We start from the raw sequence: 25,012 nt of genomic DNA, 5'->3' as shown, positions 1-25,012 counted from the left end.
ACTGCCATTTTTCTTCGGTATAATCCCTTGATTGTCTTATTCCACCAAAAAGGAAGAGATTGGGTATATATACTTGAACACATATTTAATAAGGACACATATTCCATAGTTGGGACAATGAAGAGCATCCATAATGTATTTACTTTACATTTAGTAACTGGTACCATTTGATGTTGGAGATCATAGAATACAAAATGTGATAATTTTGTTTTGAGCAGAACAATTAGATTTATTCAGTAATGCCAAATTCATCTTAAAGATTATAGTATTGTAGTCAGATAAGCCCAACTGAAAATCAATGTCCACAATACTTATTTTGTATGGTATATTAGTGGCTACTAAATCAAAAATATTCTTTCCTCCAGTGGGACTCTTAACCAATTGGGATAATTCATGATAAGAAACAAGATTAAGAAATGATTTCTCAAGTAAAGACATAGAACTTATTGAGGTCCATAAAATTCCTGGATAATTAAAGTCATCCAATAACAGAATACTATTTTATTCTTAATATTAATATTATTATTAAGATGCGATTCCAAACTAAGTTTGTAATTTGAATATTCCATAAATAACATACTAGGAGATTGGTAACTTAAAACTATATAAGTTCCATCCTTCACATTAGAATCAGAAACATAAACCATTATTGTTTCATTGTATGTGTCACACCTGATCAAATGGGAAGATATTGAGGCATGGACCCAAAATGATATGCTGGCCCACCCTTTAAATTAGATCTCAGACATTCATAGTAATTACAATGTTTAAAAACACAATCAGAAGAATTCTAAGATTAATTTATAACTATAATCAGTAAGTTATCCATAGTAACAAGCCAAGACAGTTAATTAAATTAATTCCCTGGACTTCAGCATTACATAAAAGACATTTTACAGCTCTATTATGTAATTTGTTTGGATCACCAAGTTGAGTTTTGCTGGGGGTTAAAATACTGACTCATACATGTCATAAATTTACTAGCCACATACGAGGTACCATAGTTATTTAACTGTAGTCCATCACTAAGAAACCATCTCCAGCAAACTGACAGTCCTCCCAGTATGTAATGAGTTTTTTAATAATGAACTAAGGTTAGTTGCCTCAACCAACTGTTAAATATATGAACTTTGGTAGACATATAATCAGTCCAAGTAACAGAAGTAATAATTTCACTAAGAACAAACTATATATTTCAGCTTTCCAAAACCCCAATAATATCAAGGAGAGCATTTTTCATTTGATTAACTGGAATGTATTTCAAGTAATTTGCACCTGCTTGAATAAAAATTATATCACACCTAGTTGGTTTAACTAATAATAGTCCAGGAAAGGAATAGGAATATCAATACATTTCAGATCAGGTAAAGCAGATAGGATTTGAGAAAACTTTTCAAAATAGTCAAGGCCATACATGTCATAAATTTACTAGCCACATATGAGGCACCATAGATATTTAACTGTAGTCCATCACTAAGAAACAACCGCCAACAAACTGACAGTCCTCCCAGGTCAGGTCACTCCACAATAAGTACAAGTATGACTCTGTCACTGTCCATGTGGGTGTGAATGACCTCAGATGCACCTCCCTGGACTACCTGAAAAGAGACATGCTGGAGCTCTCGGATTATGTAGCCCAGGCAGGTATGACCCTAGCCCTGAGCAGCATCCTACCATCACCCAGAATGATACCACAGTACAAGCAGAAAATGACTGACTTCAACAATTGGCTAAGTTTCTGGTGTCATTCTAAGGGGATCCAGTATCTATCTGCTTGGGATGACATGATTGACAGACCTCGATGCTTTGCCAGAGATGGCCTGCATCTGTCACCCCTGGGTTTCCAGATACTAGTTAAGGCTCTTGCCATCCCTATAGTGCCTTTTTTAGGCGATATTCCAAATACCAAATTACCACTGTAACAGCTATAAATAAATCCAATCTGAGGGTCATGCTGCTCAAAGCTAGAACTCTAAATCTCAAGATGCACTTGCTCAAAGCACTCCTCAAAATGGAGAACATCGACATTTGCACTGTAATAGAAACCTTGTTTAAAGCAGCAGAAAGCACCCCTGTGCTACCAGGCTATAACTCATTCCACACCTTTCAGCCCCAGAACATGGACCTAAGCTCCAAAGTTGGTGGTGTCTCCAAATTTATAAAGGATATGCACACCTCCAGACTAGTAGCCCAACATAACACATCTGAGATACTTCAGGTACAACTAACATTGGGTAAGATGGCGATTCAGTTCATAGCCTGCTATAGGTCCCCAACCATGTCCCAACACTCTCACTCCACATTCCTAAGCACCCTGGAAACTATTAGAGTCCAACCCAACACTCTCATACTAGGTGACTTCAACTACCCCTCCATCAATTGGGAAAACTACTCATGCACCAATACACTGGGCCAACGCTTCCTGGAATTAATATATTCCAATGCCCTGGACCAGCTCATTCCTACCCCCACTAGAGGAAGCAATATCCTTGACCTGGTTATTACTAACATGGGCAACCGTTCCTCTACACCAATAGTCAATTCCTCCCTTGTTAGATCCGATCACAAGCTAATCACCATGGAAATCCACATCTCACCCCCCCATAAAGATAACTACCATGAAAAACTTCTCCAAAGCTGACTTTGGGCTCCTCAAAACAGAGGTGGCTAACTTCACGGCACCCATGTCAATGGAAAATAGATGAATGACTGCTGAATCATACACCAATGCACTGTACGGACACATACATAAATGCATGGAACTAGCCATCCCTAACAGAACCAAGACACTCTCCTCCAAAAAAAGGAATCCAATCTGGTGGTCCCCTGCCATTAATAAACTCTACAACAGAATGAAGAAACTTTTGCAAAAAAAAAAGGTGGAAGTCCCAAGTCAATACCCAGGTGTGCTCTGAGTTACTGCGCAATGGTACCACCTATACTGAGCCAACAGATATTGCCAACATACTGGCCGACAAATTCAATGCCAACTTTACCCCCCTCCCGAAGGACCAATCACAATACCGGAGGAATGCCAGGCACCTAGCATTACTGCAGCACAGGTTAAAGCTGCATTGTCCAAGGCCAGTAATACAGCTTCCATGGGACCTGACAATAACCATGGCTGTGTTCTACATGAACTACAAAGTGAACTGGCACCACATCTGTGTGCCCTGTTCAATCACAGCCTCACCTCAGGCTTTGTCCCTACTGAATGTCACACTGCTACAGTCATCCCTCTCCATAAAGGGGGGGGGTGACTACAGACCCTGGGAATTATCGCTCTATTAGCCTGAAGAGTCTGATATGTAAAGCTATGGAGCACATCATCATGGAACTAATTGACAAAGATATAGGGAATCTCCAAACTCTAGATCCCATGCGATTTAGTGTTGTGAAAGGTAGAGCATGTCTGCTCAATCTGGTTGACTTCTTTAAGTCAGTCACCAGAGCAGTGGATGAGGGCAAGGCAGTTCATACAGCCTACCTCAATCTGGCCAACGCCTTTGATACCATTCCCCACTCAGGAATTATTGATAAACTCACCAAACTAGGCATCAACCCCTATATCACTAGGTGGATTTCAAATTGGCTCACAGATAGAACCCACAGTGTGAAAGTAGCAGACTCCAAGCCAGACTGCCGACCAATCATGAGTGGAATCCCACAGGAATCGGTCCTGGGTCCTCTCCTGTTTGGCATCTACTTCTCAGAAGTCTAGGCCAACACGGAGGGACTCTGGCTGACCACATTCGCAGATGACTGCAAGCTGGGAGCCATTATTAACTCCTCAAGTGATGTAGACATCCGACAGAAATGCCTCACTGAGACCAATGACTGGTGTCAAAACCATGGCCTTAAGCTTAATGCCAAAACATGCGTCATCATCCCCTTTAGGAAAAACTCAATTCCCACTAATTACAACATAGATGGGAGCCCACTGAACACTGAATTCGTTATAAGAGATCTGGGGACACAGGTTGACAGCAACCTTTCCTTCGACCACCACATTGCCACTGTGGCCAGAAAGTCCTTCAATGTGGCACATCTCATTACCAAGGGTTTTGCATCCAGGAAGAAAGAGGTCATCATCTCTCTCTGCTCTTCCCTCATTAGGCCAATCATCGAGTATAATGCCCCATTTGGCATGTACCTCACTAGACACATGCAACAGCTGGAAAGGCCACTAAAGTACCTCACAAAGAAGATCTTAGGCCTTGAACACATCTCAGTCTCATATTGTCTACTAAGAGGTGATCTCTGCATGACTTAGAAACTGATGTCTGACCCAGCTCTGTTAGAAATGCTACATATAAAGAAATCCAAATCCCTCTGTACCACATGCTTCAGAGATGTCAACCTCATTACCGCAATCAACAGAACATGCTGGAGGGACAGGTTCATAACCCAGAGACTGCCCATGCTCTGGAATAGACTTCCCATACATGTCAAGCAGAGCACGTCACTGGCCCTCTTCAAGAGAAATATTGATGAGTGGATGGGAACTAGAAAGTTCACCCCGGGGATAACTGCAGTAGCTCTACTTGATAGAGGAACTAGGAACTAATGTCAGGCGGCATGATGCCAGGGCACTTCTATGGCCTTGGCCTGTAAAGGCTCCAGGGCCATTAGCCTACAAACCTATGAACCTATGAAAATGATGAGATATAGGTTTTAATAGTGAATTCCCTCAAAATAAGTTTTCATTAATTTAATTACATGAGGCATCATCTTTAACTGGTTGAGTAATGAACGACTTTGTATCTATAGACTGTACCTTTTTACTTAAAGTGATAAAATTGTCACACACATTGGTTACTAAACTATCACAAGTAGAAACCTCAGTTAAAGTTGATAAGTTAATCTCTGTGCTACCTGCAGTAGTTGTACATGCACTATCTGCTCCATTCAAATGCATTGATAAATCTGAATGTTTTATACAATTGTTAACTAAACTAGGTGTTTGTAATACTACCACTTCAGAATATAGGCCAATATCTGATTTAGGTATATCAGCAAAAGAAGTGACTTGTGGAAATGAAGTAACTTTCTTATTTTGAGAAGAGACTTGTACAGATTTACATGAGAAAGTCTTATCTGATTCACAACTTAAATGATCCAAAAAAATCAAATACAACTGAACCACTGCCATTTGGATAATTATAAGATGGAAAAAACTTGTGAGTTATTAAGATATATTTCTACATTTTCTCTTATGCTTAATTTGCTCTTGACCTTTTATCTTTCTCTTCTTATTCTTTGATGAAACATATAACCTGTTGTTTTAAGGCACTTGGTTTATCTAGTAACTCTTACACACCAAATTTAGAACTTTCTGATAAAGAAAATGAGTTATGAGCTTTTCCAGTCTAATTAGTAATGAAAAGAGGAAACTGTAAGAAAAGCATTACCATAATGGCATTCACAAGAATTACCATCCCATATTATTTCACATTTGACTATATTATAAAGGTTGGAACGACTGAAACAAAACTGGTCTGACAAAATCTTATAGTAAGCACCACAACTCTTGAATTCACTAATGCATTTATGTTTTAGAAGATCATCTAAAACATACAAGTTCAGTGACTCTATTATTATAGCAAATCTAAAAGTGTTAAACGTACTTACAAGGATTATACAGAAATATTATCTGACACATATAACACTCTACACTGAATCAGTAAATCATGAAAAAATGTGCAAAGTGCATTTGTGCCACAATGCAGATGTGAAAACTGCTCTACTCATGTATGGTTTTGTCTGAGTTGTTTTTAAGTAAAGGTAACTACAGGATAGGCTTACAGAATTACTCATAACCAATCCCCAAGAGGAGGTGTGTTCCCTATGTCTTGAAAAAGATGGGGGGAGAACACACAAATCAAACAGAAACTAAAATAAAATGTTAGCTGCCTCAAAACAAAAATAAAACCCCAGAAGCTGCAGCAGTAAAACTAAAGATGTCAACACACAAAACACACTACAAGGTTAGGTCCTTCTGTCCACTCATAACCAAGGTGTTTTTACATAAAGGCAGCCTGCAGGATAGGCTGACAGAAATACTCACAACCAATCCCTGAGAAGAGGTTTGAGAGTACACAAATCAAATAGAAACTAAAATAAAATGCTAGCTGCCTTAAAAATAAAACCCCATAATCTGCATCAGTAAAATTAAAGATGTCAGCATGCAAAACACACTACAAGGTTATAAATACACTTCCTCATTATATGAGGTGTGCTACTAGACAGAGACTTACAGCAAGCACCGCATCACAGTATTTATTTCAAAGAAACATTTAATAGGTCCAAGGACTTCCAGTCATTTCCAAGAAAAAGACACACCAGGAACTATAATTCTATTTTAGTTATGAGGAATGTAAAACTCATGTATTCTCTGAATTTAATATCAGATTTCTAAAAGTAAAGTGTGCAGTATGTAGAAAAACAAATGACTACCAAAATCTTAATATATGATCTATGCATGTTAAGTTTTAAGTTTTTAACAGAAAAGAGACTGCATTTAGACTACACCGCATCACTTGTGAAGACATGCAGCAATTCTAGATGGTGCATAAGAAAGAATTATTCTTCCTCTTCTGGGGTCCTACTTTACACAGAAATATGCTATGGCACACCACTGCAGTACTAGAAATTTATACATTTTGTTTATTTAATGTTTGAAGACAAGTAAGACAGGCTAATCCAAAATGGACCTTATGTCATGACCCAGGCTATGAAGCACAGCAGAATTAAACAGAGAAATGTGTACGTTTAAAGCAGTATTACTACAGGACATATGTGGTTGTACCAAGACTGAAGAGTAATAACACTAAATGCAGGTGAATAGGTATATGTTAATAACTATTGTATCTAAATCATAATCACCACACACTCTAAGCTACAATTTAATCTGTGAACCAACAAAGTCAGGAAATATCAGACTCCATCCTCTGCAATTTATTATGCACATTCATCCTTATGAGCATTAGACATCATCAGAATAATATTATAAAAACACTTATCTCCTTAAATATCTCAAAGACTCATGATTTAAAGTCAGCTGGTCATGTTACTATGCTAATACATAAACAACAAACACAGGAAAAAGTACATGAAAATAAAAAAAATGATACATAAAACTAACACAGCAATTTCATAATGAATTAAACCATTAGTTGTAGATAATAAATATAAGATATATCTGGTGCATACTATAATTTTGCCGGCCTTAACCTTTTAGTCTGGGCATTTCTGTGGCATTTAATTTGAGCTGCCATAATAATAACTCACTATACTTTAATGTGTTATCCCAGCATCATCTCCTTCATTCACTGACATTTTTTTTTTTCAAAATGAAAAATAAACATCTTTTATAACTATTATAGTCAAGTGAACGTTTACTTAAAGCATTTCTTATATCACATTTCATAATATCATATTAATGTTCTTTTATTCTATTACATAAAGCTCTCCCAGTTTTTTATTTAGAAAACATCACGACACATAACTATCTAGGTAAACTATCTCCTTGTTCAGTCATACCATCCCTTACAACCTATAATTTTGGGACATTCTTTTATTTTGACATTATAACTATTAGGACCTTCATTTATGAGATTATAAAACATACATATACAGCATTTTTTCATCACTCCTGTCCATTCTGTTTTATTACCTTTACTTTCCAATACCTGCTTAATAATTTTTACTATATACAAACCTTGGCATCAAATGTAACTTTTCCTGCTTTCATTATCAAAAGCCATCTGCCATTTTTTAGTGATTAAATGTTTTATTTCCTTTATTAATTAATGAATTAATGAATTAATATTTGTTTACCAGGATAGTGCACTGATCAATACTATCAATTTCAGGCTCAACCTGGGAGATATACAAAACATTTTTCAAATAAAAGCTACAGAAATATAAGCAACAGAGTAGTTCAGACTAATTACACAGAAGAAAACTGTGTGTGTGTGTGTGTGTATGTGTGTGTGTGTGTGTGTGTGTGTGTATATATATATATATATATATATATATATATATATATATATATATATATATATATATATATATATATATATATATATATATATATATATATATATATATATATATATATATATATATATATATATATATATTAGGACAGTGCAAAGTACAATCAACTAGAGTGTAGTGTACAATATATACAACTTGGAAATGAGGGTCTATATCACGAAATCAAACTTGCAAAATGTCGAACAACATAAGTTCGAACTTGGAAGATCACATTCGGATAACATTGAAACTTCAAAACAGCGAATTTTTTCCTGAGGAAAAAATTTGCTGTTCCGAAAAACACACACATAACACAATCACACCAAACACCTTCAAAACCTACACTAAACCTAACCTACACCACTATCTATGCACTATCCTTAACCCAGCCCTAACCCTAAAGTCCGTCACTACCACACACTTACCTGACCCGCGCCCTAACCCTAAAGTCCATCACTACCGCACATTTACCTGACCAGTGCCTTAACCCTAAAGTCTGTCACTATCGCACACTTACCTGACCTGCACCCTAACCCTAAAGTCCGTCACTACCCATTCGTACACTTACCTCGACCCGGTCCGAAAATGCCGAAGCCGCAGAAATGTTCAACCGAATTCTTTCCCTGGGAAAGAATTTGGGTTTTCGCAGCTTCGACATTCTCAACTTTCGAACTACCAAGTTCGGCCTTCCGGTATTCGGCGTTCTTAATGTTTGATTTCGTGATAGGAACCCGGAAAGGAGATAGGTTAGGTGATATGTTCTGTGTTGAAGCAGGAGCACTTGGCTTGAATGAAGTGCTACTTGACTTGCATTCTGAATTTGGAATAAGTGTTGATTTCCTTAATTTCAGTGGTGACAGCTTGCCAAAGCACTGGTGCCTGAGTGGATAAAGCATGTGCAGTGCTGTGGAGTTTGGTTCTAGGGGTAATAAGAGTTGGTGTGGCTTGTGAGAAGTGTTTCAAGTTGTATGACGAGTTTTTTTGTGAATTTTAGGGTTATGTGTTTGGTGAATTTTCTGTGGAGTTCCAAAAAGCATAGTTTTAGTCTTGGTGGGGTTGAGAAGTAATGCATGGTTTATAAGCCACTGGTGGAGCTCATGTAAGTCTGACTGGAGCTGGCATTAATGTTGGTGTGAAAGTGACCTGATCAGAAAATGTCCATGTCATCAGCATAGAGGATAAGGAGAAGATAGAGGTGGTGGCAAGGAAGTTTGTTAATGAATATGGATAAGGATGGTGACAAGAATGGATCCTTGCAGTATATCTTTGGTAATACGTGCAGATTCTGATTAGCAGGATTCTATTTTAACTCAAAAGTGTCTGTCAGTGAGGACGTTTTTAAACCAGGGAACAGCATCTGAACTGATACTGATTTCAATTAGTTTGTTTTGGTGATGATAGTGGTCATTGAGGTCAAATACCTTTGTCAGGTCTATAAAGAGGGCACATATGAGGAAGCTATTATTATAGTTTAACAAGATTTCATCAATTAGGGACTAAAGTTCTGTCATAGTACTTTGTCCAGGTCAGACTCCATGTTGTTTGGAGGAAAGCAGGTGGTACTACTGGATATAGAGGGAGTGTTTGGCACAGACTAACTTTTCAAGACGTTTGCCTAGAATTGGGTATATGGATATTGGTCAGAAATGAATGATATCTATTGGGTAGGTTTGCTTTAGGAGGTGTTTAATTAGAGCAGTTTTTCAAATCTGTGATATGGTGTTTTGTGTGAGACATAGTTTATATATGTGGGTGAGAGAAAGTCAACAATGCTCTCTGCAGTGTTGTATTAACCAGGGATTTATGTTGTCAGATCCAGGAGGGGTGTCAGTGGAAATATTTTCAAGTAGAATACAAACTTCTTTGGGACATATGCATCTGAAGTTGAAGAGGGGGGTGAATAGTGCTGGGGTGATTAATGCATGATCAGTGGGAGGTGTGGAGTTTATTGATGGTAGATTACTAAATTCTTTAAGGAAATCCTTTGGAGCACCACACTGAATGGTGTTTGTAGGTAGGGTATCATGAGGAGGTTTTCTTTCTGCAAGTAGGTTAACCTCTTTCCAAAAATGTTTGGGAGAATGTAAAGGGGTAGTTTATTTCTTTGTTTGGAGATTTATTTTGTGCCTTCTGATGGACTTCTTGGCTATGTTAAGACTGTAAAGGAGGTGCAGTTGTCAGTTGTGGGGGTCTGTTTCCATTTTTGCCATGCTTCTTCCCTTACAGTTAAAAGATGTTTGAGTTCAGTGGAGAGCCATTCAGTTTTGGTGCGTTTATAAAACCTGTGGATATGTGGGAAGAATTTCTCTTGCAGCTGGAGTAGAAAGTTGGTAAGGCTTACAGCTGCTTTGTTAGGGTCATGTAAGGAGAGTATATTGTTTCAGTTGTGGGCTGTGAGAAAGGTTCTGAGTTTGTCTACATTTGTGCTACTCTGGGTTCTGAAGGCTTTTAATATTGATGGTAATTTTATAGGGTGGTTGACAAATGTGAAGAGTGATTGGGCAGTGATCACTTAGGGATGGTTGCAGAATGTTTATGTTGGAGATGGAATTTGATATATTTGTAATAATCAGGTCTATTGTGGAGTATTTGGAGAACCTGAGGTTAGGACTTGCTGGTTCCTTTTATGAAATGAAGGAGACTTAGGTCTGCTAGGAGAGTACCCATATCAGATGAAAGAGGGCCAAGATAATTAAGATTGCAGTCACCTAGAATAATTATGTTATTATTTTTATGGCAGTTATTAAGGATGTAAGTGATTAGTGATTTGAATTTATTTAGGGAAGCAGGGTCTACCATAAATGTCATGATCATTGCTCTAGTTCATAGGTTCATAAGTAAGTACTAGGCAATCAGTGTGCAGACCATTTCAAACCTAGCCAAAAAAAGCCCTACTCAAAATGTCTCTTTAGCTTCAAGGAGGGCAAGACAAGATAGATCAGGAGAACATTTGAGTCAGCCCATCCAGTTATCTAGGTTTACCTTGAAGGTGTTAATGGTGTTACTCTGTTTGACACTTACTGGAAGTTTGTTCCAGAGATAAGGGATACGTTGGGATATATATCTTTCATGCCAATGTGTTCTATTTATTTGCTGATGGTTTAGTTCCTTTAACTAAGTATTTGATGTACAACTATTTCTGTGAAGGAATAGGAGGGCAAAAAGGGTTGGATCATTCATGGCGTGAAAGGCTAGACATAGATCTCCATAGAGAAGTCTGTAAGAGACCGAGTACAGAGAAAGAGCAGCCGGTCTTTTCTGATAAGTACGATTTTTGAGGCCACAGATCTTTTTAGCTATGAATATCCTCTGGCTCCTGTGACTGCTTAACAGCATTATCTTAGTTTCCTAAAATTGGTTTGACTCTCACTGCTCTACCTGTTAGAATTTCTTTTGCTACTTTATTTAACAAACCATTTGGGTATTCCTTTTTACGAAACATATCCATTGATTTTCTTCTGTTCAATCAGAAACTTGTCATCTTTAGTTATTACTTTTGGGAGGAGTACAATTTGTCCCTTAATTATGTTGTATTAAGATGACTGTTTGAATATTGCAGACAAGCATTTGAAATGGTTGGCTTTCTGTAGAAGTTAAATTCAAATTTACCCCGTAAATAATCTTTACTTATTCTAACATCCAAATAATCCATGCTGTCTAATAAACATTTATATGTGAATCTAAAAAATCTGTGGTTCCTTCCAAATATTTTACAAACTCTTTCATCTCTATACGGGTACTTGTCCATACTGAAAAAAAAATCATCCTGAAAATGTACATACATTTGAATATACTTCTTATAATCAGAATGTAATAAGCAACTCCAATGCCATAGTGTGATGTTGGCAAATATAGGGGCAGAAGCTGCACCCATGAACAAATCAACAACATCAATGGTGACAAACAAAGCACTATTCAAAAATTCCATGCTAAACAGACATTGTAAGAAATGGCATAGACATTTCAGTAAGTGTATCCTGTCATCAGAAATTCTTTTTTTAACTTGCTGTCCATGTATATTATCATTTACTTTATTTCCAAACTATCAGCATTCACAACAGGAGTGATCAATTGCTTGCTTATGTATTTTAGGACTTGTGAAAATAGCTGGCACAATAGGATTCTTAACATACAGAAACCTGTACTCAGAATTGTCAATAACACCCTGTGACAATGTCATTAATTTTTGAGTTTGCTACCTGTACTTCAGTTTCTGACACCTGCTCATACTTATGCATATCAGTTAACATGACTCCATCATTTTAAACAAATAATCAGTTATGTCCATTAATACCAACCCCCATCCTTATCAGGTTTCACTACGCTTTTTGTTTTATCTTTTGAAATTTCATCTAACAACTCCTGTTTATCTTTCATTATATTTTAAAAAGCACGTTTCTTACTAAGGTAAAAATATTTCCAAGGTTCATTTCAAACATTTGTTCAAAAACTGCTGCTGCTGGATGAAGTGGTGTGCTGTAGACACTTTTTCTAACCAAACCATAACCCCGAGACTGTGAATTTGTTCTATTCATATCACTAAAAATTATAGTGTTAAATTCAATTTGCAGGAGTACAACTTTAATTCAGTTACTGTTTTAGCCAAATCACCCATTCTTGAAGGTACAAATGTGAAATCCTTTTTTAAACAGTTGGAGTCTGTAATTTCCTGATTTTCTGGTTCATATTTTAATAAACTGTTATAGTACAACACTGGCAAAAGAGGTAGCAAGTAACAAACACAATACTAATCCATAAATGTGCCTAGAAGCTCTCCCATTTCAGTTTTTCCTGCCATCTGCTTGATCTGTAAAGTCTCCATTCATCAGATGATTGATTCTTTACATTTAAGTGCTATACTCATTTCACATTAAATTGATTAGATTTTTACTGCAGAAAATGAAAGGGTCATCCTAGATTATACACTTTTTTGAAACCCTGCAGGATTGAGCCCGCAGGCTCCTCTATCTGTACCTAATTGTCCTAGTTGTTCCACAGTCACAGGAGCCAGTGATTCTTGGGTAGGTAAGAGTTCTAAAACCTATTCAATGTTGTCTGAGAATCCCACATGAGCTTATCCTCTCATGGAGAGAGTCATGTGGTAGGGAGCATGACAGGCTTCCTGGTAATGCTAGATGGCCTACCCTCTGATGTGGCAGAGTGCCCCCCTTACCCTGTGGTGGCTTTTCTGAGCTCTTCTATAGCTCAGTAGCAGCTATTCAAGAGTTCCCCTTGGCTCACAGTGTGGTTGCACATAGCAGCACAGCCTCGCTAAACCCACGGCATCACAGAGTAGACACCTGATGCTCTCTTTAGATGTCACCCATGTGGCAAGGAAAATCAACCTCTCACCTCCAGAATGGGTAAGGAGGTAGTGACTGATCACTCCCATCATCCCCTGCCTGTTATTACAGGCTCCTGAGCTGATATTTGAAATCTGGTCACTTAAGACAAGCTCAGGGCTTTATCCTTCTATGCCATTGAGCAGCTCAATTTATTCCATTGTTAAAAATGAAAAAGAACATGTTTTTAATACAAATATGACTTCCACAGTTTTTAACCTGTAACTGTCTCAAAGTAACACGTTTACCTCATAACTAAGTGGTGCCAACAGTCAGCATATAGTCATTCATTCTGAAGTAAAAACTATCCAGGGTAGAACACAGACTTACAAAAATTTATGTCATTACCCCCAGGAGAGTTACTCAGAATGTAAGCTGTACAATGTCTAGGAAAAACTGAAAACAGTTTCATAAACAGTGATCACAAATGAACTCACAATCATTCAAGTTATTTTTCCAAGTTTTTGTCTTCATATGAAGTATGTTTCTTGCCATAGACTACATTGGCACAAGTATTTTTAAACTCCTCAGCTGGCTTTCTTCTTATTACAAGTGAAATAAAGTCTTGTTGTCTGACTTGTTTAGATTTGGGATGTTGGCCTTGCTAATACATACTAACCCCCTGCATCTCACTGTTTTTGTGTAGTCCATCACAAATATGTCTACCATTTCCCTTCTTCCAGTTATTGTTTTTGTGAAGCAGTGGGTCTGCACTTGTCCTCGTGTAGCTAGTCTTCACAATATTGTCTGTAAACAATACAAACATTCTGCACATACTCTTGCTTGTTGCTGTGCATGTGTGCAATAGCTTGTTCTGTTACCTGGATCATCATTGCTACCATCAGTGTACGCTAGCAGCGTCAATGCCATCTCATCTAAGGCATTTTAAAACTTCATGGTCTCATGATATCCATGTCAGTGACTCTTCACTCTGCATTCCATGTGGTTGGGCTGAATGTGAGACCCATAGTTACTTGGAGGAGCTCTGAGGTTGAGAAAATATTTGTTAATGCTTAGTGTTGATTTGCATTGCAGGTGGATAGCAGCAACCAAGGAAAGAGAAACATATTCAGCAAATTCAGCAGTTGTATAAAGAGTATAATGGTGGCACCAGCTGTGTGATAATAATCAATTAGCTGAACCACACAGAGGAAAGCCACTGCAGAGAGGCAATTTTACTTGCATAAAGTCCAGGAACCTCAGGAGTTCCTTGTCTAATGTTAGGGGCTACAGGAAGTACAGCCTCCTGCCTGGTAGTATGTGTAGGGGGGGGGGTCCTTTTTCCCTGACCAAAAGAAACACTGCTGTGCTGAGTTATGCAAATGCTGTTTTAAGATCTTGTATTCATTGTAATGGCATATTTTTTTCTCCTCTATTAAAATAGCCTAGATTCACTTAGGTATACATTGACTGACATAGATTTGGTAGATACCAAAATTATCTTTTATTTTCTATAGGGGACAAACTATAAATTATTCTCTCACTTGAAATTTATTTTCCCAGCATTCTTACTTTAACACCAAGCAATCAACAAACTATAATCTCTTTTATTTGCACAAAATTATGAATACTATCTGCATGAAACATATGCAATGTTCTCGACATTCTTTCTGGTATGTATATGTTTTTGGCAAAGCTCTGTATAATGGCTCTGTAGCCAACCTAGTTATGTTCTAATATTACTTTTTGCTGTATATTATTTCATGTACTATACTTTAATTATGTGTAGCATTTGTTAAATTTTACTGTTATGGAGCTTTTCTTCCTGATCTCTGCTTAAAATGGGCACATAAAAATAGAGAAAGGCAAATAAATAAAATAATTAACAAGCTGGCTTTTGTATTGCAGGGTATGATTATCTTTGCCTACTATATAACTCTGGACAAGTCACTTAACCAGGTAGTATTCTAGGGCTACTAAGGAATTGGACAAAGCTCTTCAATGGTTTCCTGGGTGGCATGCCTAGTAACTAAGTAACTAATATAAAGCTATCAGTTCTGTTTCCATTGTGCAAGTTCTGGAAGTTCTGGTGTATAAACAGCTAAATGAACATATAATCAAATATGATAATCTTTCTCATTAGCAACATAACATGGATTTATGAATCCATAAATCATTGCCACTGCCCTGCTATCACTAAACAATGGTTTTCCTATGTTTAATTGGGTTAACATACTTCAAGCTGTGTTTTCCAAAATTATAATTCTGAAAGGCATAACTCAAAAATCAGAAAGCAACACAATTTTTTTTTGCAGAGAACCCCAACTGCATGGTCACATCACAGTGGAGAAAGAGGGGAAAATCCTCAAAAGTGCACTGTCAGTTCATAGAGTACAACACACAGTAGTTAAATGAACCACAATATTAATATTTTACCAAAAGAGCAAAGATCCACCAACACTCAACAAAATGTAAGTATGCCATTACTAATAGCCCGTAGATTAACATACAAGCCTCTCTGTGTCTCTGTACATTTACTTTCATACTCCTTCACACTAATTCCTGCCTGGCATTTAAAAGTAAATTATCAATAAAATCCTCCCCATGTGACACATGCATACACTTGAACAACTTTTTCATAGAATAAAAGTTTTTTTTTTCTATCTTCTGCCAGTCAAAAGCATCTGCCCTCAGACTGATGCAACAAAACATACTATCATTTTAGAATCAAACTTAATAGATGCCTAAAATATGCCAATGCCTGCATTTTCTATAGCGACAAAGTTAACTACAGCATTATCTCTGCTTCTAATAACACTTCATATTGTTATTGACTAGCCATTCTAAACATTTTAAGGACAATGATTGTTCCCTACTGTGCAGATATACGTATATCTTCATGTCAGCAATATGTTTCTTTTTTTCCTCACTGTGCATAGAAACTGCTTTTTAATATGTATCACTACAGTAACAGCAAGAGGTTCTCCCGTTCGATTCTCGGCTTGGCTTGGGAGTGCCTTCTGTGTGGAGTCTGCATGTCCTCCCCGCGGTTGGGTAGTGTTCGAAAGACATGTGTGTGTAAATGGGCTTGCCTTCATTGAAGGTTGGGTGTCGAGCTGGCACCTCGGCATTTAGTAAAAATCTACTGCCAATCATTAGTGGACCGGAGTTCTGCTGTGGCGACCCCTTACCGAGAAAAAGCCGAAAGACAAACAACAGCAGTAACTGCATGCAATCAACTCATGTTGAATAGCAGCCACAGTGTTTTCATTAATTACTGCATTATATGAAATTGCAAGAGCTATTAGAGAAATCTAGCTCAACAAATTCTACTTTCAAAATTGTTAAAATTGTGCCATTTTGTTCATTCAGTGAGAAGCCTTTAAATATGTAGCTACCAGAACATATTGCAAAACATTTCATACATAATATAACCTTGATTACATTGATTAAGGTCATTATGTGACCTTAACTGTGATTTTATGCATGACTTGTGACTGAAAAGGGTCCCATGTCCAAATTAAGTTTCATTCTGTAGTTACCTTTCTAGCAAAGCTAACATGATAAAAATGACAGACCCCACCCCCCATTTCCCTTTCATTGTCATCTCCTATCTGCCTTAATGCCATTCATTGTCTCTAGTTATGTAATGTGGTTCCTTGGGAACTTCCTAATAGACATGTATGTAGCTAATATCATTAGTCACAGAAGCTACAAAAATCACAGGATCAGTAGTGCCTGGGACAAAATTCTGGGGCAGAAACTTCACATCACTCCTATTATTTTTTCTCTAAAAGCTCCAAGTTACTCAGAACAATACCAAGAAACTATCATTTGGGGCACTTCACAGAATGCTGTCATTTACTACTGGTTGGAAAATGTCTTCGCTAAACAAGAAATTGCTAATATGAGCTTCTTCAGAAACCTTGGAATACATCCTGATGCCTGCATCATTTTTCAAAAATACAAAAGTGAACTATAACTGGTCTTTGTGGAGCTTTCCACCCAAGTCTCCACTGGAAAGGGTTTTTTCACCCAGTTGCACTTCCCCATTAAGACAAGCAATAAATACATAAATAAATAAGAAAAGAAACTAGAAGAACTAGAAGTATGTAGGGCTATTTCTACTTATTGCTTGGAAAGATAGTGGTCAAATGTTGCGACAGCACCACTAGATTATTGTTTCACTCTGTTGCTTTTCCCCTACACATATTAATAAAAAGCTTCAAACAATCCAACCCAAATTTTCAGGTTCATTTACATTCCTCAAGTCTTAAACACTACTCCCCACCTCTGAGAGGAAACTGGGTTTTACAGGGCACAGATACTTTGTCCTCTTCTATAAACTACTATGCAAGCACTTTTACTTACTTCTGGCCTGTGTCGCACACTCTTCCAAGAAATTTAAAAGGTTACAACATGCCTGGCTCATAATATGCAACTCTCTACATGAGCCAAGTACTTGGATAATGTTTTTCTCAGTTACTGTCACTGCTGCCTGGAATTCAATATACATAAGAGACTTAAGCATCTTTTTTTTTCTCATTAACTACAATTATCTATTTTTCTGGTTGACATGGAAGTACTATTTTAACCAAATACTTTAATGGGTTTGTGTAAATTTAGTTAAGTCTAATGCCTGTCTGTCTGGTTTGTCTGAATATGATAATACAACACTGTTTACTTGTAATGATACAGTCAACCCTCTTTAATATCCAAAAATATGAAAGTTGATTGGACAATACCAGTTGGTGGACCCACTGTAAAAGCAAGTATTCCCTACACAAAGAAGACTAGTACCTGCTCTGAAATATAGCTCAGTGTTAGTACCTAAGAACATAAAAAATGTGGTGGCCATTTTCTCTCTGTCTGTCTTCTAATTAATGACAATAATCAAATTGAAATAAGTTAAACAGGATTTTGTCACACCTAGCACTTTTAACCCGCCTCTGCACCCTACATTAAAAGCATTTGAGGAATTGTGTGAAACAGAAATTAGGGATTTGTTAAACAAAAGAAGTAAGAGAACATTTTATAATATGACTGCAGAAGAGCAAATGATTTTCAACTCTATTAAGGATGATATTTCTATAAGGGTTATGCATGCAGACAAATAGGGTTCAATGGTCATAGTGAATTCTGATGATTATGTGAAGAGGATGCAATTTTTATTAGCAGATGAAACTGCATATAAAGAAGTTTCCAAAGGTGATGTCCTAAAAGCTTACAAAAGAATAGCGTCTTGGCTTTTTGAAGCTTTGGCAGAAGGTTTAATTTCCAGGAATATGTATGAATTTTTTGTAGTAGACAAACCCAAGATAGGGCATCTCTTTGGAATTCTAAAGATACACAAGGATGGTCATTGTCCCCCTTACAGGCCTATAGTTTCCTCACCAGCATCGAAGTTAGAGCCATGTTCTAGGTTTATAGACAGAACTCTGTTTGAGATAGCGCAGAAGACATAATCCTTTATTAGAGATTCTTTTGATTTTTTAAGCAAAATCAAGAAAATTAAGGTTGAAGCTGGTGATTTGTTGGTGTCAGTTGATGTGGCATCTTTATACACCTGCATTCCCCATGATTTGGGTTTAGAGTGGGTTGGGAATTTGTTAATTAACAGTGGAGAATATGAATTAGAAGAGTGTAGGTTCATGTTGGAATGCATGGACAACATTCTTTCATACAATTACTTCATGTTTGACAATGAATATGGGCAATGGCTGCCAGGATGGTTACCAGTTATGCCAACTTAGTTTTGGCTTACTGGGAAAACAACATTATGTCCAAGTTTACCAATAGACACAAAATTGTGAGTTACCATCATTTTATTGATGATTTGTTTTTTTATTTGGAGAGGAACACCAAGTGAGCTCTTGCTGTTTATTGAAGAGATGAACAACAGCACCTCTTTTTTGCATTTTACTGGTAGCTGGGACAATTTTAAGATTTGTTTTTTAGATTTAGAGGTTATTAAAGAGGAAAGTAAAGATTTTTTGGGGTCCAGCATCAGATATAAAAATGTAGCAAGTAATGGTCTTTTGAGTTATTCTAGTATGCATCCCACTTATGTGAAATACAACATTATAAAGGGGCAGTTAGTAAGACTTAAGAGACTTACAAGTGACGAAGCACAGTTAGATCTATTAGTGCAGGAACTGCATTTTAGATTTAAAAACAGAGGGTATCCTTCAAAAATTGTGCATGACATTAACAGTACAAACGAAAAGGAGGGCTGAGAGGAAACACACAGGACAAGAAGGTTTGGGTTACGTCAATGTTGCCAACCTTTAACATAGACAGCAAAGAAATCAAAAATATAGTGTCCAACAACTGGAGAATATTAGTTTCTAACAGTGATCTTCAGATGGTGGTAGGAGAAGCTCCCATTTTTGTTAACACAAGAGCAAGGAATTTCAAAGAAATGTTAGAAAGTAGACCAAGAAAAAAAGCCCCAAGTTAACACAGGTACTTTTAAATGCAAAAGCTGCAATTTTTGTAAATGCATTTCAGAGGGACCAGAATTTGATACTGTAACCCAGAACAAGAGGTGGCATGTTCCAGGCATTTTCAATTGTAAATCTACCTTTGTGGTATACGTGGCAAAATGCTCCACATGTTTTTCGTTTTATATTGGGAAGACCAATAGGCAACTTAAAAACAGGATGTATGAACATTATTATGCCATTAGAAAGAGAAATATGGACAATGCTCTTTATAAGCACACTTTAAACTGTGTGGGTAACAATGACAGTGTTATTTTTCTTTTCACAGTTATAGATCATGTTCCAGTGGATTTCAATGGAGACAGAGATGGGGAACTAGATTTTAGAGAGTTCAAATGGCAGGTTCTTTTGGATGCATGCAGGGCACCAGGGCTTAACAATGGTGTCAACTATAAAGCTGTGTTGAAAAGAAAAGCCTATTATAATAAATGTAAATAGTTTATATGCTTGTGAAAAATGAATGCATTATTTAGGATGTATTTTATACACACACATATATATATATATATATATATATATATATATATATATATATATATATATATATATATATATATATATATATATTTATATTAAGTTTTAAGAAAACTGAGATCTGATTGGTTTGATGTGTACTGATGATGTTATAAAAAAGGGACAGTTTTTTAACAGTTTGTTCTGATGAACGCCTAATTTTTGGGCTGAAAGCGCTAAACCAGTGGATTAAAGTCTTTTTTGTGTGACACAGTGCTTCACTGTTACTTGTGGTTTTCCTTTTAATTTTACAAAAGTTACACAAGGTTTGAGACAAGTCTGCAGTTTTTTCTTGAATACCATAAAACAAATTAAATTATCACCATTACTACATTTTCATTGAAAACACACCTTTCCAGGATAAAGATCATAAATACCTAATAAAATCACTTGGGGAAAAAATAAATGGCAGAAACTGCACTGAAAGCAGTTATCATGCACATGTAAGCATGTACAAAACCAGATACATGTGTAGAACAGCAATTTTAATTTCCAAGCCTTGTAAATGTGAGCCCTAGAACAGCGATAATCAATGTGCAAAAATGGGCATTTAGATATATGAAGTCCAGTGCTGATTTGTCTTGTAGTATTCCCTTTCCTGCAAGGTATGATAGTCTCATAGTTAGAATATACAAGTAGTGGTTCTTGGATGGTACGGGGGAGGGGCATGTCCCTGCAAAAATAACTTTAAAGGGAAAAAACAGGTCAACAGTTTGCTCTTCTCCTTTTACTTTGCTATTTTTTGTAATCCTGTGACTCACAATTATAAGTCTTGGAATTACAGTAGGGAGGGCCCATGTGCACTAATCCATAATCTGGTCCCACACAATGACATCAACTGCACTAGCATAAAAAATAGAATTACATTGTACAATCACACTATTTAAAAGGGTAAGGACACATTTTTTAAATAATGCAATAATAAAACTAAAGAACTGATCAGCTCAGCTCCCGAAGTTGAAATAATACAACTTCCATTGTTCTGACTAATAAGTGAAACTAATCAAAACAAATTCATATATAAAACACACTCTCATAAAGTATACAAGTTCAAAAATTGCATAAAACTATATTTTACAAAGTACCCATACTACGCATACCAAATACAAAAAGTAAATATTTAACTAAAAATATCATAAACCTCTTTTAATAGATCTTCTTTAAAAGCACAGCTATGCACAGTGCATCCATTATCCATGCAAAGATCATCAAGAACAGACTACAACATCAGCATACAGAGGCATTACTTTGTAAAGGCCAACAACATTTGTTTTAAATAATGGCAATATAAAACATAACCAGTCTGTGCATACATCAGTTATGTCCTGCCTAGCTATCCCAGACTTCTCTGAAAATCTATCATACTTCTTTATGTTTCTGCACAAACTACACTAACAGCAGACATTAAAGCCCTACAACTATAATGTCAGATGAGAAAGACAACCAATATCAAGTCATAATAATTAATAAACAAATATAAAAAAAACAAATAAAACTTTTGTAAATCCTTAGCACTATACAATAAAAATTATTTAAGTGACTACTGTGGACAAACTAAAGATAAAATGGAAGGGGGGGGTAAAAAGAAGAAAGTATATACCATAACAACTCAAAGAACAAAAATCAAAATTGTGTAATATCAGTAAATAATAAAGTGGGTTGTGAGAAATGCAAGTAGTTATATGAGTAGCATTTTATGATCACTCAAGGTCAGTGTCATGGCTAAACCACATCAGCTTGGTTCTGTCCTGCATTACACACAAGTCTTCTTCAAAACATCTAAAACCCATAACATCTAATTTCATAACATTAAGACCAGAACATCCAAAACCCAAAATATCTAAAACCCATAACACTGACTTTCATAACATCTAAAGTACAAATCGCATGAAAATAACATCCCCTCCACATATAATGACACCAAACTACCAAACACACTTTTTACTACATTTCTGCAGGGGGGGGCTTGATACAGTGGGCTTAGGAAATTAACTTTTTCCCACTGTAGTGCGATCTTGGAGTTGGTATATTTAATTTATGGGGGTGTGTGGGAGGGCAGAACCCCCCTCATGGGGGTGCAGGAGGGCTTGCCCCCCCTGCAGAACGTAGTAAAAAGTGTGATTGGTAGTTTGGTGTCATTATATGTGGAAGAGATGCTAATTTCTTGTGATTTGTAGTGTTAGAGGTTATGAAATTCGATGTTATGGGTTTTAGATGTTCTGGTCTCAATGTTATGAAATTAGATGTTATGGGTTTTAGATGTTTCAAAGTAGACCCTTACACACACACACACACACACACACACACACACACACACACACACACACACACACACACACACACACACACACACACACACACACACGCACACACACACACACACACACGCACTTTGTATTGAAGATTGCTTACTTGTCTTTTCTAGTTTAGAATAGATGTTACTAATTTAGCGATTTCATTGTGTATCTAAATGATTAGCGTGCAAACATTGCTAACTTACAATCCACACACTTTTACATATTCTGCACTGACATTGTGAATTACGTTGATTGTTTTTCAATGTTATATTCTTTATCAGTGGTACAGGTCATGGCTTTAAAACACCCAAATGGATCTAACAAGTAGTTATCAAAATTAATAAATAAATAATATTGTACCCTTGGGCATACATTGGCATGTTGTACTCAAGGATACACAGAATATATACATAAGGTTGATGTACAACCTCTGTCTTGAAACTACTCTTTGTAGCTAGAAAACTGGCACTAAAACATAATAAGATAACTTATTCTAACAACAGACCACAATAATTATTAGATGAGAATAACTACAAATAACATTCTGTTTTGCAGTAATTTCTTAAAATTATACAAATAACATTCTCATTGACTGGCTAGCAAGATAATTTAAATAGAAGAAAAAAAATCTCACCTTACAGATACCCTTCCTTTGGCTGGCTTCTCTGTTTGATCTTTAATCTGTGACACAGAAATTACACATTTTAAATTAACCATATCTATAAAATGTTAATGATATGAGTATACCTGACTTTTTCCTTCACTGTAAAACAGGTCTAATGGTGGCATGAAAAGTGTACTCACCATTTGACATTGTATCCAAGATGAGGCTTTGTACACTAACAAACTGTACGCTTCTTTTTCCCTGAGAGTTTGATTGCAGAAAGAAGTCATATCAGTTGTTCTTAAGGCAAACTGAAACTGTTCTTTTTCTGAATGTAGATTTATTTTCCCATATTCATTTGGATCCTAAAAATAAGTTAGCGCAAACTGGACAGTTTTAAAACACATCAAATTTGTTTTTAAACAATTACTACTTATTAATAAATTGTCAGTGTGAAATGGTCAGGTCCAATAATATTAAGACAAACATACAATCTGGAAATGCAGTTTCTGAGTAAGAATTCCAATAATATCCTGCTGGTGATCAATTAGTTATAGTATTGACATGAAAATAATGTCTACATATCCGCTGTCAACAAGCCTATGTTTCCATCAAGGGGATTAGATGCCGCCATACAGACGAGATTTTAATGCCGTATAAAAGACAGTTATGGGTTAAAATTAAATTAAACGCACTGAAATAAAAAGTGCTATTCCTTACAGACTGCAGTGCTTCAGCTGGATTGACTGTACTGTTAGACTTTGATGAATTGCAGGTTAGTAAATATCTTAAATGTATAGTGATATCACTCTGAAATAATTTTACAGCAGACTGCCATGGTCTTGGAAAAATACATTATTAAAATAAAGTACCTTCATTGATCCTAGTCAAGGCCTCTAGCATGACAGATGATGTCTTAAGTTCCTGCACTTTACTTAAAACTGACACGTTACAAGTTTCCTTTAAAGCAGAGTTGTGGAGCGGTATTATGTGAAGGGTAAATGACTAACAGGTGAAAATAATTTACACCATGATTCACAAAGTTAATTTACAGACAATCAGGCACATCACTATTCTAGATAAGTATTTTATGTTGGAGTACCAATGTTTTTTTAGTTTTTATTATATTAGTAGCTGATTCAGAAACTAATGTCACTTATGAAACTGCAGGACATAATTAATAGGAACTGTGCAGTACACAAAAGTACAGTGCACTTGAAACATGCAGTATTTTTTGTTTTCAGTGGAAGGACTTCATTTTCTCATTAGATTTGTTTGTTCAGTAAGAAATGAAAAGTTTTGAGCACATGAAAATATGGTAAACCTGCAGTGAAAGAATGTTATGTGTTATCTGATAGGAAATGTATGGATTATATCATTACATATGTTACTCCACAAAAAATATTACATTTTGTGCATGTGAGAAAGTTGTAACCCTAGAGTAAAAGGTTATTCAGTTATTTATGTTTCACTAGGGAATGCATAGATTGATAGCTGTGTTAGATATGATTGTTCATTAAGAAACATCACATTTGTGTGGTTCTACTATAAAATACAAACTTCCTGAAACTGGATATTCAAAAAGAATGGAAAAAATTGCCTGAAATCCATAAACGTTAAAAACTCTTTTTTTCCATGCTTTTTGCTGGGGACAAGCCCCCTTGTAACCCCCCTGATGTGGGTGGCAAGTCCCCTCCCTCCATCTTCCAAATATATACTAGCTCCATGAGAAATCTCCGTAAAAAGTGAATCATTGCTGGTGCACAATTAGAA

General features: G+C 36.3%; 1 protein-coding gene across 1 annotated transcript in view; it reads right to left on the bottom strand.

The window, feature by feature from the left end:
- LOC122804857 (solute carrier family 15 member 2-like) overlaps window positions 1-25,012 on the bottom strand; it is a 1,359,362-nt gene that overhangs the window by 266,292 nt on the left and 1,068,058 nt on the right. The window contains exons 16-17 of the mRNA XM_044075020.1: window positions 23,440-23,604; window positions 23,270-23,316 (exon numbers count right to left, since the gene is read on the bottom strand). Coding sequence (XP_043930955.1) covers window positions 23,270-23,316; window positions 23,440-23,604 — 212 coding nt within the window. The remainder of the gene's footprint in view (window positions 1-23,269; window positions 23,317-23,439; window positions 23,605-25,012) is intronic.

The sequence above is a fragment of the Protopterus annectens genome, chromosome 6.part0 (genome assembly GCF_019279795.1).
Source record: "Protopterus annectens isolate FY-2018-M chromosome 6.part0, PAN1.0, whole genome shotgun sequence".
Taxonomy (NCBI): domain Eukaryota; kingdom Metazoa; phylum Chordata; order Ceratodontiformes; family Protopteridae; genus Protopterus; species Protopterus annectens.
Note: the sequence above shows the minus strand (reverse complement) of the source record. Positions and strands in the feature narration are given on the sequence as shown.